Raw genomic sequence first — 14,331 nt, forward strand, 5'->3', positions numbered from 1 at the left:
AAAAAAAAAAAAAAAAGTTAACGCTTTTATTAACTTATATTTTGAAAACTACTCAGAGTTATTAATGGTCCAAATTAATGTTTATTTAAATTCATCTATTCTAAGTAAAAGCCAAATTCAAGGGCTAAGATGTGAGAACTACAACAATGACTCCTAGAACTTCTTTCCTAGTCCTGACCATAAAGAAGCAAAGCAAAGGGAATCATTGTGTCTCCTCTTTATGGTGCAATCAGAGCAAGAAAGACTGCTTTCTTGGCTTCCATAAGGATAGGAAGCATTGAAATCCCAAAATAAATCACATGGTAGCTACTACAACATGAAATGTAGCCTAGATTGCCATGTCTAAGAACATAATATATATATACAAATATAATAATCGCATTATTACACAAGTCCAGGGCTAAAGTTACCCATGGGAAATGTGGACAAATGGTCTTATTATGCTGTACTTTTGCATCCTAGGAATTATTAAGGAAAGGACCAGCAGTACAATGAGTTTTTCACTGTATGTCTGACCTGAAAGAAGAAAATCTTTTCAGAGGACTCCTCTCTCCCCTTCAGTCGGCAAGACAATGAGAGCTCTTGCTATAGAGTACTCATGGTCACTTCTTCCCCTGGCGTTCATAAACTAACATGGTTCCCAAGCACTACCTTGTTGGCTGAGGGAGAGTCCCCGCCTGTGACGGGAGGCAGGCTGAGGGCTGCGACGGCTGCTGTGGTGATTGCTGCTGCTGCATGCGATCCTGCAGGCTCCGTGCTTTTCGAATACTGATTTGCAACTTCTTATCGACTAGGGCTCTGCTGTGCGTGCTACAGCTGGCACCATGCAGGGCAAGTCTTAGTTTAGCTAAAATGCAAAAGAAAATATAGCAGAAACAGAACACAAAACACAAACAAAAATAAAAAGAATAAAATTGAACAAAAATGAGCAAAGATATGCAGTAAAACTCAAAATATGTAGCAGGAATGCAAGGCACAGACCATGCATATGCTGTCCAGGGCACAGAGCTGCCTCTGGCTATAAGGAACATTGATGGAAGCCATGGAGGCGAAACAGGTTAATCCAAATTAAAAAACAAAACAAAACTAAAATAAATCAATAAGATAAACCAGTGCCTCCATCCTAGAGATTGCCACTCTTGTCCAACTGACCTGTCTGACTCTGGTCTCCACACTCTACTCTCACCCCTCTCTTTCCAATGGCCAACAGCAGAAATAAGATCCAAACCTGTATCTCTCTTTATAGACCACAGCTTCTTGTCGGTCACATACAAGAAGCCGATACCAATTCTAAGCCTTAGTCTCTTGCTGTAAGCTTATGGTGCTGCATACTATGAAGGTAGGGGAGAATCAGAAAGAATCAAATATTGAAGTAAAAAGTCACAGGCCTGGGAAGTCATAGCCAATTTATTCAGTTTTCCTTCTATAAGCTCCAACTCACTAGCCAGTGACTAGCAAAAAAGCAGACTAATCTCACATCTGAGGTCTAACTTTATCCTGGAATAAAAAGGTAGGCATGACTGGAGAAATCATCTATGGATTCCTTGCTGAGGTTATTCTGGTAAATATCCATAGGCCACAGTGCCAGTGCCAGGTACACTTAGAAATCTAAAGGGCAAAAATAGCTAACGGGCCTCAGTTTGGGAGAGCAAGAGTGAGGAGACATAAAAACTGTTTTTATCCCGTCTGAGTGACAACACCTATTGTGAAGTTAGTCAAAAGTGCCATAGCCATAGCAGTTAGAATTACTTACAGATAGCTTCATTACAGAGAGCCAAAGCTGCAGCACAGTCTCCTTTCTGTTCCAGATGCAGTGACTCTTCAAATACTGACTCTGCCTCTTGCAGGGACCTCTCAAAGCCGTCACTCCTCCCTGAAAGGGCCAGCACTTTTCATTTTCATTACAATTCATTCCAACTTTTCCTGTGTACTGTTGTTTCCCTTCAGTACACAGAGATCCTTGCTGCTGAGCCACTGGTCTACCCTTATTCCAACTGTTCATTGCTATTAAGAATTCTCTGAAACAAGCAGGACATTCATTTTGCCTTAACTGAGATGTTACCAAGGCCATGAAAGAGAGGCATGCCATTAATGGCCACATATTCTAACACCAAGACTCTTAGGAAGTCCCTCAAGAAAAGAACAAAGTATTCCATATAGCAGAAAGGTAGGTTCTTATGCCTGGAATTGAACTGCTCTTTCCCAGTGCAATTCTTGCCAACTAGTGTCAGAACACCCTAGATGTCGACTGAGACCTTCACTGCTATGTTATGGCAAAGGTAGCTTCATTATTCTGTGGACAACCATCCATACCACTTATTTACTTCACCAAATCACAGTCCTCTATGCACCACCCTAAACTGGAAAATCAGTACACCTCTTAGTCACAGATGGTCTACACTTGCTAATCCAATGTATCTGCTAGGGCAGTTGAACGGCCTTTGTTCCTGGTTTGCATATACATAGTTTTCATAAGCATTGCTAAGTATTTACTTTCATCATGCTATTCCTCACCAAAACTACCCACAAAGAAGTCAACTTCCCATACAGCAAGCAGGGAATATTCCATCCTCCTCTCAAAGTGAATGTGTGCCAAAGCAGGAGCAGAAGAGTCTAAAAACAATACCAGATGAAAAGGCTAGGAAGTACAGGCAGAGAAATTTTTGTAAAAGAACTCTCATGTTTATATATCCCTTGCCCTCTACTTACTCATAATCATAAATTGGCAGCAAGCTGTAATATAAGTTCACCTACAAATGGGATTGCCAGTGAGCCTTCACAAAGTTGCATGGGGAAAAAAAAAATGTGAGTCACTTCTCCCATAATGTCCCTCATCCTCCACTTACCTCCAGCTGGACATGGTAATAAAGGCTCTTCTACATCCCTAACATTCACTTCCTAATTCATCATGACTTTTTGAGAGCAATGGGAAGACAATGGAAACAGCAGGTTGGTTCTGAAGAACTTGGCACTCAGGATCCACTCTATCTCTAGAGGTGTGATTTCCCTTACTTTCCAGACCTGAAGTTCTCTCATAATATTTGTAATCAACTAAATGTATACAACCTTTATAATCAGAGGTAGTGCCTAGAGCCATTTTTTTTAAGTTCTCTGCTTTACGGAGATCTAGACAAGCTATAGTTGATCAATCACTGTACTAAATTTTAATTCTTATCCTCCAGAATCTTAGCATTCCATTCCTTGCTCATGCAGGAAATGCTGAACCACAGTGTATGGAAAATTGACAATGAAATATAGCCAGTGGGATCTCCTCCTAACTTTAATCTATTGTCCAACTGGCATAGAGAGAAAAAAAGGAAAGGAGAGAAATGACAAGACCCCTTTATTCAGAAGCAAAATAAACCTGGGACACCAATGTCATTATAGCTTGAGGTCACAAAGGGAAAAAAGACTATCCAAATAGAGACAGCTAAGTATTAGGAATTTAAAACTAATTTGGAAACGAATACAATGTCTTGGGAAATATGAGGCAACAATTACCTTGAATCAAAAGAGAGTAGTATTAAAGGAAAAAAGCTGCCCCCAAACAGGATTACTTGGCCCAAGAAGATTCTCTAAGTGTATATAAAAAGAGAAAAGTGGTCAACAGAAAACAGCCAAAAAAGTTAAAAGATTGCACTTACAAACTTGGACCTTTATACTGCTTTAGCACAATTTGTTGTAAGTGGGGTTTCTGAATTATAAAAATAATAAAGTCATTTTATAGGAAAAAAAAAACTAAGATATAGGTTTCATGGCCTATTTAAGGTAGATACCTCAGCTTGGCTGAACTATTTTTTTTTTTTTTTTTTTTGAGATGGAGTCTTGCTCTGTCGCCCAGGCTGCAGTGCAGTGGCGTGATCTTGGCTCACTGCAAGCTCCGCAGCTGAACTATTTTGAAGGTTAGTCTCTTTTGGTACAAAGTGACATCCTAAAAAAATTCTAGGAAGAAAAAAAGTCTAATGTGGGGCAGTTGTGGAAGTAAAGTCATGCAAATTGTTTGAGGTTAGAGAATCAATTGTCATGGTATCAAAAATAAACTGGCTTTGTTCTTGCTCCTGTTTGGCAGATCCACTTCCCTGATGCTCCAGGTGGAATATTGCATGAGTATGTTTCTTCCCAGCAAGTAGAATTCCCCTCACTGTCAGTGTGGCTCACTGCCATTTTCAGCTATTTCTGACTCAAGGCTAGTTTTATTTACACCCTCAACAGATGTTCATGGGAAGCATTATTCATGAATACACTATCTCTAATAAATTTAATAGATGTGCCCCAAATCAGTGCCTATCTCCAGTTAATAGTCTTGTCACATCCTACGCTAACTTGTTCTCACTGGAATGGGTGAATTAAGATTTTAAAAATTATTTTGCTAAAGAGAAGACAGGGAACTTACAAATTTAAATGTTTTTTTCTACCCTTTCTGTCTTTCCCCATCACCCACAATCTAATGCTCACAACAATTACCCTGATTCTGCAGTTCATCCAAGTCCATGAAGCGGCTAGGATGAGGGTTAAACCCTTTCGCTGCCTCTAATTCTTTCTCCCGTTTTCTTCGAAGTTCCTGTTCCTGCGCCCTCCTGGCCACCTCTTCCTGCAATTCATCCAGTTCACTTTTAGAAGATATCTCCTCACCTGTAATAAAAGCAAGGGAGAATTCACTACATTTCCATTACCAAGACAAAGTACTTGATGAATTTTTAACCACTGCAATACTTTCCCTTTGGAATTCTTGCTTTCAATTTAGAGTTTATTTATTTATTTTTTTGAGACAGAGTCTGTGTTGCGCAGGCTGGAGTGCAATGGCGCCATCTCGGCTCACTGTAACATCTGCTTCCCGGGTTCAAGTGATTCTTCTGCCTCAGCTTCCTGAGTAGCTGGGACTACAGGCACGTGTCACCAAGCCCAGTTAATTTTTGTATTTTTAGTAGAGACAGGGTTTGACCATGTTGGTCAGTCTGGTCTCGAACTCCTGGCCTCATGATCCACCTGCCTCAGCCTGCCAAAGTGCTGGGATTACATACAGGTGTGAGGCACTGCGCCAGGCCCAATTTGGAGCTTTTATTTTGGATAATGCTTCCCATAATCAGATTCAGGATGGCACTTGGGCCAGGAATAATAATAATAATAACAACAGGCCGGGCACAGTGACTCATGCCTGTAATCCCAGCACTTTGGGAGGCCAAGGTGGGAGGATCACCTGAGGTCAGGAGTTCGAGACCAGTCTGGCCAACATGGTGAAACCTTGTCTCTACTAAAAATACAAAAATTAGCCAGGCTTGGTGGCAGGTGCCTGTAATCCCAGCTACTCAGAAGGCTGAGGCAGGAGAATCACTTGAACCCGGGAGGTGGAGGTTGCAGTGAGCCAAGATCATGCCATTGCACTCCAGTCTGGGGGACAAGACCAAGACTTCGTCTCAAAATAATAATAATAATAATAATAATAATAACAACAACAACATTTATTGAGTGCTTCACAACAATGGTATTATACTGAACATTTGCTCAGCGCTTACTATGTGCCAGAAATAGTTTTAAGCACATTTACATGTATTATTTCATTTAATCATAACAACAACTTATGAGGTAGATACTATTACCCCCATTTTAGGAATGAGGAAATGAGTCACAAAGAGGATAAATAATTTGCCCAAGGTAAAACAAATGGGAAATAATGAAGCTAAATTAAAGTCAAGTAGGTTAAATTCATAATCATGCTTTAATCATTAGAGAACACTTTCTACCAAGTGTTGTCACTGACTGACTGGGGAGCTTCAAGCATGTCATTTTCCCACCCTTAATTTCCACCACCTCTTTGAATTTGTAAAATGTCCACAGCAGTAAAAGTCCAATTTTATAAACCTTTCTAGATGGATCTAAATAGATCTAGAAGGATGTCCATAATAAATTAAGTAAAAAATTGAGTGAGAGAAAAACATGTATAGTATGACTTCATCTTACTTTTTAAAAATGGTGCTTACCTATATATGTATATAAACCTATCTATGTACTTGTGTAAGCATAGAAAAAGACAGAAAGATATATACCACAATGGTAACAGTGGTTCCTTCAATTTCAGGAGGCAAAGGGCAGATTATTGAATTACTGGACTTGATTTACCTCTGTAGTTTTTTAAAAGAGTATGCAAAGTTACCATATAAGAATGTTTGTTTTGTGTCTTAATAAAATGGTTAGATCAAATTGTGGGGCATAAATAGGGCTTGTTATACAAAGAGGATGGTGGGGTGATATGGTGTGTGAAGAATCTTGTCATAACTCCTTGTTAATTATCTTTTACCAATTGAAGAATGCTGTTGGTGAATTCTATCCAACTAGTCCAGAATTGAGGACTATTCAGGAGATCATGAGACTCAGTCTTTAGTGCAATAAAAAAAATCCTGGCTATCTGAAGAAAAGGGAGAATAGTCTCATGCATGATTCACAAGTTTCTCAAAACAATGTTATTCAATATGAAATAAATTAAAATATGGGGAATAAACCAAATGTATAATTACAATGGGAAGCCCAAATTTCTTCCACATGTCTCTTAACTGTAAGTTGCTGGAGCACAGGATTCCAAAGATGTCTGCCTTTATAGGCATTGTTCTGCTCTGCCAGATGTCTGTAACCTTTAGTATACATACCTAAAAGAGTTCTAGCCTTTCTTCCTGCTACCTCTAAGAATTGTCAGTAACTATCAAGAGAATTGGTAGTAAGACTAAGATATTTAGCCATGGGTAAGGATAAATTTGAATTGCTTATTTCCAAGTTTTGCAAATAGCCACATATGTACCCCTTTGGTATGTCAATTCATAATACTAAACAATAAGAAATCCATTTTCCAAGAGGCTGTCACTAATCCAAGGAAAGCCCTAGGATTTATTCTTCTGAAAAATGGGGATGTTATTAACACTGTTCACCATATTTCTGTCCCTTCTTGCTCCCACAAGGGCTCCCTCCAACTAGAAAGAAATATTCAAGCAGGCTGTGATGGAGAACAAAAAAAGATATATCCAAAGATGGAGCAACTGAAATGACTCTACATTTACATTCTGATGGAATACTCAAACTGTAACTATCCTTTTTTTTTTTTGAAATGGAGTCTCACTCTGTCGCCCAGGCTGGAGTGCAGTGGCACGATCTCGGCTCGCTGCAACCTCCACCTCCCAGGTTCAAGCAATTCTCCTGCCTCAGCCTCCCAAGCAGTTGGGACTACAGGTGCACACCAGCAAGCCCGGTTAACTTTTTGTATTTTAGTAGACATGGTGTCTCACTGTGTTGCCCAGGCTGGTCACGAACTCATGAGCTCAGGCCATCTGCCTGCCTCGGCTTCCCAAAGTGCTGGGATTACAGGTGTGAGCTACCGCACCCGGCCTGTAACTGTCCTCTAATTTCAAATGTATTCAGGTAAGTCTGGTCCCCAGACAAAACTGCTGGTCAAATCCAGTCTTCAAATCCAGTGTCCTTCTGCTTACCTGAGAAAGGCTGACTCTTTGTCCAGCCACCCATGGATGCTGTGGAGTCCACCTCCAGGATGCTACTACTGTGCGACTTTGGGATATGACGCCAGGAAGGAACCAACCCAGCTGATCTCTTAGCACTTGGATCCCTTCAAAAGAGAACCCAGAGTCTAGTGAAAGCATGAAAGCAGGTTACAGTAACATTCCTAGGACTAAATCTCTCAAAAAAAAAAAAAAAAAAAACACACATCAAACTGACATAATTAGAGCTTCTGCTAAGCTCCTTCTAAAGAATTGAAATATCCACTCATTCTCCTATCTAATCTCATCTCACCTCATTCACATCTTGAGCATCTAGCACAGTATCTGGTACATAATACATATTCAAAATCTGTTGAATGTATTAATGAATATATTGGTTTCATATCTATTTCCTTCTTTCTTACTAAACCTTTGTACCATCTTCTCATAAGTAAAACTGAACAGTATCCCGCGAACAGGACACCTTTCATCCCTTTCAAAGCAGCTCTACTATTAGAAAAATTGCCTTGGCTGGGTGCAGTGGCTCACGCCTGTAATCCCTGCACTTTAGGAGGCCAAGGCGGGCAGATCATGAGGTCAAGAGATCAAGACCATCCTGGCCAACATGGTGAAACCCGATCTCTACTAAAAACACAAAAATTAGCTGGACATGGTGGCACACGCCTGTAGTCCCAGCTACTAGGGAGGCTGAGGCAGGAGAATCCCTTGAACCCAGGAGGTTGCAGTGAACCGAGATCGCAGCACTGCACTCCAGCCTGGTAACACAGAGAGAGACTCCATCTCAAAAGAAAAAAGAAAGAAAAAAGAAAAATTGCCTCTGTGGCAACTCAGTAAAAATAATGTATGGAGATTTGAAATTTATAAAGAAAACTGAGCCCTATGGGCAGGGTGCAATGAGTGCTAATAAACTGTCATCATTATTATGAATACTATTAGCATCATAAAACAGAGTCCCAGTGACCCAAAAACAAATCAAAATAAAAACTATCCCACCATACTGGGTGTGGTGATTCACACCTATAATCCCAGTACTCTGGGAGGCCTAGGTGGGTAAATCACTTGAGCCCAGGAGTGAAAGATAAGCCTGGGCAAAATGATGAAACCCCACCGATACCAAAAAAAAAAAAAAAAAAAAAGCAATGACAACAAAACACTATCCCAAAACAACATTTGGGTTTCTTCTCTGATTTTAGGATTACATAAGTTTTAATTCACTAATCCATTCTTTTTGAGATGGAGTTTCACTCGTCACCCAGGCTGGAGTGCAGTGGTGCAATCTTGCCTCACTGCAAACTCTGCCTCCCGGGTTCAAGCGATTCTCCTGCCTCAGCCTCCAGAGTAGCTGGGACTAGAGGTGCACGCCATCATGCCCAGCTAATTTTTGTATTTTTAGTAGAGACAGGGTTTCACCATGTTGGCCAGGCTGGTCTCAAACTCCTGACCTCAAATGATCCACCCACCTTGGCCTCCCAAAGTGCTGGGATTACAGGTGTGAGCCAACATGCCTGGCCTAATCTGTTCTTTAATACATTTTTTTACTGTGTATATTTAAGGTATACAACATGATGTTATGAGATACATAGAGACAGTAAAATGGTTACTATAATTGAAGGAAATTAACATACCCATCATCTCATATAGTCACCCATTTTTTTTTGTTTTTGTAGCAAGAGGAGTTAAAATCTACTCATTTACCATGAATCTCATATGCAGTGCAATTTTATTAATTGTAGTCCTCATGTTTTACATTAGATCCCTAGACTTGTTTATCCTACATATCTGAAAAATATGGAAATCTTCACAAACTTTTGTGTCACCTTTGAGCAGGGGCCATGCTAATCTTCTCTGTATCATTCCAATTTTAGTATATGTGCTACCAAAGCAAGCACTAAACAATTATTTCATTATCCTTAGCAAACTAAGACAGGAACAGAAAACCAAATATGGCATATTGTCACTTATAAGTGGCAGCTACATGATGAGAACACATGGACACACAGAGGGGAACAACAGACACGGGCCTATCCCAGGGTGGAGGGTGGGAGGAATGAGAGGATCAGGAAAAACAATTAATGGGTACTAGCTTAATATGTGGGTAACAAAATGATCTGTACAATGAACTCCTATGACACAAGTTTATCATAACAAACCTGCACATATACCCCCTGAACTTAAATTTTTAAAAATTATTTTATACATGATAACTGTACTTCAAAGTACTTCAAAGGTAACCGTACATAGAAAGTTCTCTCCTTTCTCAAGTGCCTTTGTTCTTCCAGCAGAGGGTGCTGTTGCTATAGGAAGTTGATAGAGCACATAGTAGCCAAGGCCGTCCCTCCACTTGTCTAAGCCTTGCCTGAAAGTCCCAAGTAGATGGCTCACATTGCTGCAAGGGACAGTGTCACAACTGTTCAAAGGTCAAACAATACCTGTAGACATTTGAGCTCTCAGGCAGGGCTGCATCCAGGCTGACGGGGCTGCTGCTGTTCCTCTCACTGCTTTCATAGCCGGATTCCATTCGCTGGATTAGTCGGGGGTGCTGCTCTAAAAGGTGAGAGCCTGGCCGTGCTGGGCCCCAGCGCTTGTACTGGGTGCTTGGTCCACCAAATTTAATGTCATAAGAAGGTGGCTTGCTTGGTTCATCTGGTATAAATTCTTTAGCTATCCCAATCAAAAGACAGGTATGGAAAACAAGTTAGATTTAGCATTTGCCTAAATTCAAGACCTAACTAACTCCCCCCTCTGGCTACTTACTTACTGAACTCATATCCTTAAAACACCCAACATCAGAGTAAAAATGCCGCTTGCCAGATGTACCAAAAAACCCAGGTTTTAAAAAGATACAAATCAACTTTATTCAAAAGCCCAATTCTTCCCTTATCTCCTCACCTGAATCCTCAGAAAAGGGGCTAAGCTGGGTATAGCCACAGTGCTTCCTTTTGTCCTTACTAAAGATACTGTCAATATTCAGAGATTCTCGTTTTGGTCTCCATGTTGGACGATACTTGCTGGAAGAACTGGATTTTGACTCACTGCTGGTACTCTCTCTTTCCCAGTCACGAGAGTGTAAAGGTAGGGTCTTAGAAGGTTTTTTGTCAGGCTGGTCTCCTCCCCTGCCCCCACAGTGGAAGCCTACATTGGTCTGAGAAGCCAGGGATGGTCTGTTATGGATCATATTGCTGACTGTCTCTTTAAAATCCCTCAGCCTGTTGGTGCTGCTGGATGGTTTGGAGGCATTTCTAGGAGCCTGCTTCTCTTTCAGTGTTTCTCCTAAAAGCACAAAGAATGAAAGAAATATCGATGTTTACAGTGATCGTGGATACTAAACCCCAGTGTCGAAAAAGAAAAGAAAAGCCCTTTGAGCAGAAAGGAGAAGCCAACAGTCTGGAGCATGACAGAAGTTTGATAGAGTGAATGAAGGAGAAAGAGAAGCAGTGCAGAGGGGCTTGCCTTCACTGTGGTATCCTGAGACCTGAGGCTCATCGCCTTTCCTCCTAACCCGACCAGAGCTCCTCTTGCGCTCTATCAGTGACCCTTTCTTGGATGTGTGTTTCTGATTACATTCACTATCAGTCAGGTGTCCTGAAAAAACAAGGAAATTGGGGTAAGCTGGTATCTGAGACTAACCTCCATCCTCCTGAGAACCTACCTAATCTCCCTTTGGGAGTGCCACAAATTTAGAGTACCCATGGAACAGAAGCTGTAGGGCATAGGCTATCTGATTTCAGTGTAGGAACCTCCCAGTAGATAAATGCAGAGAAGGGCCGGGTGCAGTGACTCACACCTATAATTCCAGCACTTTGGGAGGCTAAGGCGGGCAGATCACTTGAGGCCAGGAGCTCAAGACCAGCCTGCCCAACATGGCAAAACCCTGTCTCTACTAAAAATACAAAAATTAGTCGGGCATGGTGGCATGTGCCTATAGTCCCAGCTACTGAGAGGCTGAGGCATTAGAATCACTTGAACCCAGGAGGTTGCAGTGAGCCGAGATCACGCCACTGCACTCCAGCCTGGACAACAGAGCAAGACTCTGCTAAAAAAAAAGAAAAAAAAAAAGGATAAATGCAGAGAAGCTGGGAGCATCCAAATTTACAATGTCTTGAACAATGACCAATCTCAATCCCACTCATAATCTTCCCCAGTGACCCAGAAGGTCTAATGACATGTTTCTAGGTAACTTTTTAAAGGCAAAAGTTTTAAAGATTATATAAAAATGTCAGGTAGCCATATACTTTCACTCTCATAAATTGAAGACAGAGTTTTCCTTTTATTTATTTAGCAACACATATCAAATAAAGTCTGATTTTCAGTACATCTGGTATTATCCTGGATACTCCAGACTTTGCCCACAAGAGCTCTGATTGTATATGGCTTTAAGACCAGTTCTAAGCTTCCCTTAATTGTAGATTATTTAAAGGACACTTCAACTTTGATTAATTCTCATTCCTATCCCCAACCCATGCTTCATGAAACTTGGCTCTATCCAGAGATTACACGTCACAGTTCCTTAATACTAATCACTGGGAAAACCAGGAGAGCTGGGCTCTTTTATGTAACTTGCCCAGCTTCATGCCCATAGTATGCAAATACATGAGCATGATTTGATGACAGAAAAGGTCAGATTCTAAAGGATATAAGCAAATAAAGTGCTGGAAGCCAGAGATGAATTAAGCAGGTAAAATAATTTTGAAGATACGCTTAGAAAAAAAAAAACCCTAGGTCAAATACATGGAGAGCTAACAAAAATTTGTTTTCACATGACAGTATATGAAAATCCTTATACATATTCAGGTATCACCAGTGTAGTGATATGGATAAATATTTTCAATCAGTTGCCCCTTGGAATCTTGTATTGCTTTTATTTGGTCCTTTTCTACGTCTGTGCCCACAAGAAAGATTTAAGAGAGGAGGAAATGACGTGGAGCAACTAAGTCCTTTTTTTTTTTTGAGATGGAGTCTAGCTCTGTCGTCCAGGCTGGAGTGCAGTGGCATGATCTTGGCTCACTGCAAGCTCCACCTTCCAGGTTCACACCATTCTCCTGCCTCAGCCTCCTGAGTAGCTGGGACTATAGGTGCCTGCCACCACGCCCGGCTAATTTTTTGTATTTTTTTTTAGTAGAGACGGAGTTTCACCATGTTAGCCAGGATGGTCTCAATCTGACCTCGTGATCCGCCCTCCTTAGCCTCCCAAAGTGCTGGGATTACAGGCGTGAGCCACTGCACCCGGCCACAACTAAGTCTTACAAATTGTTAAACCAATGGGCATGTTCTCCATTCCTCACACCCTCCCTGCCAAAACCCCTAAACCATTAACACAAATCTGCCTCCACTGGAAAATACGCTTAGTTTATCCTGTGGCTTGGCTTCTCCCTGGTTCACATATTCAAAAAGTGGGTCTAAAAAACTCACACCTGACACAATCAATGCAGTAGTCATCAAAAGAAAGCCAACACAAGTCTGACCAAACCTCTAGGTCCAACTACCAATTTACAAGAAATATAGGACACAGAAACATGTTAAAGTATACCATAGGAATAAAATCAGCAAAATTCAGAATGTGGGAAATCTATAGGACAAAATACTTAGTTCTAGCAATAAATTGCAAGGAAAAAAATAGAGGAAAAAACATTATATTAAAAGAAACACAAAGGACTTATCAACTCATCACAATGCACAGACCTCATTTAGATGCTGAGTCAAACACACAAACCATGAAAATATTATGATACTTGTAAGTGGATATTTGAACACTCATTGGTTACCTAGCAGTTTTAAGGAATTATCATTACTATTTTTAAGTGTTATAATGCTACATTTAAAAAGTGATTTCCTATGTTTGAGCAAACATAAGAAATATTTATGGAAAATGTCATAAAATGCCTGGGATGTGCTTCAAAATAATCCAGGAGTGGGTAAAGGTACAGGTAAAACTAGATTGGCTGTCAGTTATAATTATTGAAACTAAGTGATGAGTACATGAATGGGCAGTACACTATTCTATATAGCTTTGAATATCTTTGAAATTCTTGATATTAAAAAAAAAAAAACAAAGCCCCCACAGCTTATAAACCACCAATCTCAAACAATGAGCTCATGAATTCCCACAGTCCCTAAGAACATGGACACTGTTCTATGCCTTAGGTATTCTATCTCCCAGAATAAACTTTTCATCTCAGCAGTCATTCACTGTTCTTGCCTGTATTGATTTCTTCCTCTGACATGGGTATACTCTCCTACAGATAAACAAAACAATGCAAGAATATTCTCCGCATGGAACTCACAATAACAAATAGATTATCTTTCATTCTTTTGCTTCTCTATCCTTCAGGAAGCTTAGCAAGCTGACATGCAGTTGTCTCTCACCAATCCCATAAATAGGCCCCTTCTATCAAAGCTCTTCACTTAGGACAAAGCCTGGCATGAGAACATGATGATATGCAAGATCACAGGGGCTTAATAGGATACCATGGGAATCAAGAGGATAGGAGGAGAAAGGTAGACTTGAGAATAATCACATCAATAATCACATTACAATCGTCTTTACTGACATGCTGCTATTGACAGGAGTATGTGCAATGGAGCATCATGTTTCATTCAAAACTGTGTTGCTTCTTTGTATCCCATTCAATTGCCCAAATTCTGTGCCATTCTGCCTTTGCATAACAAACATTTCTGACATGCCCCAGTTCTTTTTCTTCTTTTTTGAGTCTCACTCTGTCGCCCAGGCTGGAGTGCAGTGGCGTGATCCCAGCTCACTGCAAGCTTCGCCTCCTGGGTTCACGCCATTCTCTTGCCTCAGCCTCCTGAGTAGCTAGGACTACAGGTGCCTGCC

The 14,331-nt window shown here is 40.7% G+C and overlaps 1 protein-coding gene across 2 annotated transcripts in view; it reads right to left on the reverse strand.

Annotated features, from left to right (window-relative positions):
• Positions 1-14,331, reverse strand: part of USP54 (ubiquitin specific peptidase 54) — a 127,199-nt gene that overhangs the window by 18,519 nt on the left and 94,349 nt on the right. For both annotated transcript variants that reach the window (XM_011928085.1, XM_011928078.1), the window contains 7 exons: positions 10,950-11,081; positions 10,389-10,769; positions 9,929-10,160; positions 7,473-7,606; positions 4,465-4,632; positions 1,754-1,873; positions 652-847 (listed from right to left, as the gene is read on the reverse strand). In XM_011928085.1, coding sequence (XP_011783475.1) covers positions 652-847; positions 1,754-1,873; positions 4,465-4,632; positions 7,473-7,606; positions 9,929-10,160; positions 10,389-10,769; positions 10,950-11,081 — 1,363 coding nt within the window. The remainder of the gene's footprint in view (positions 1-651; positions 848-1,753; positions 1,874-4,464; positions 4,633-7,472; positions 7,607-9,928; positions 10,161-10,388; positions 10,770-10,949; positions 11,082-14,331) is intronic.

This window comes from Colobus angolensis, unplaced genomic scaffold (assembly GCF_000951035.1).
Source record: "Colobus angolensis palliatus isolate OR3802 unplaced genomic scaffold, Cang.pa_1.0 Scaffold12, whole genome shotgun sequence".
In the NCBI taxonomy this organism is placed as follows: domain Eukaryota; kingdom Metazoa; phylum Chordata; class Mammalia; order Primates; family Cercopithecidae; genus Colobus; species Colobus angolensis.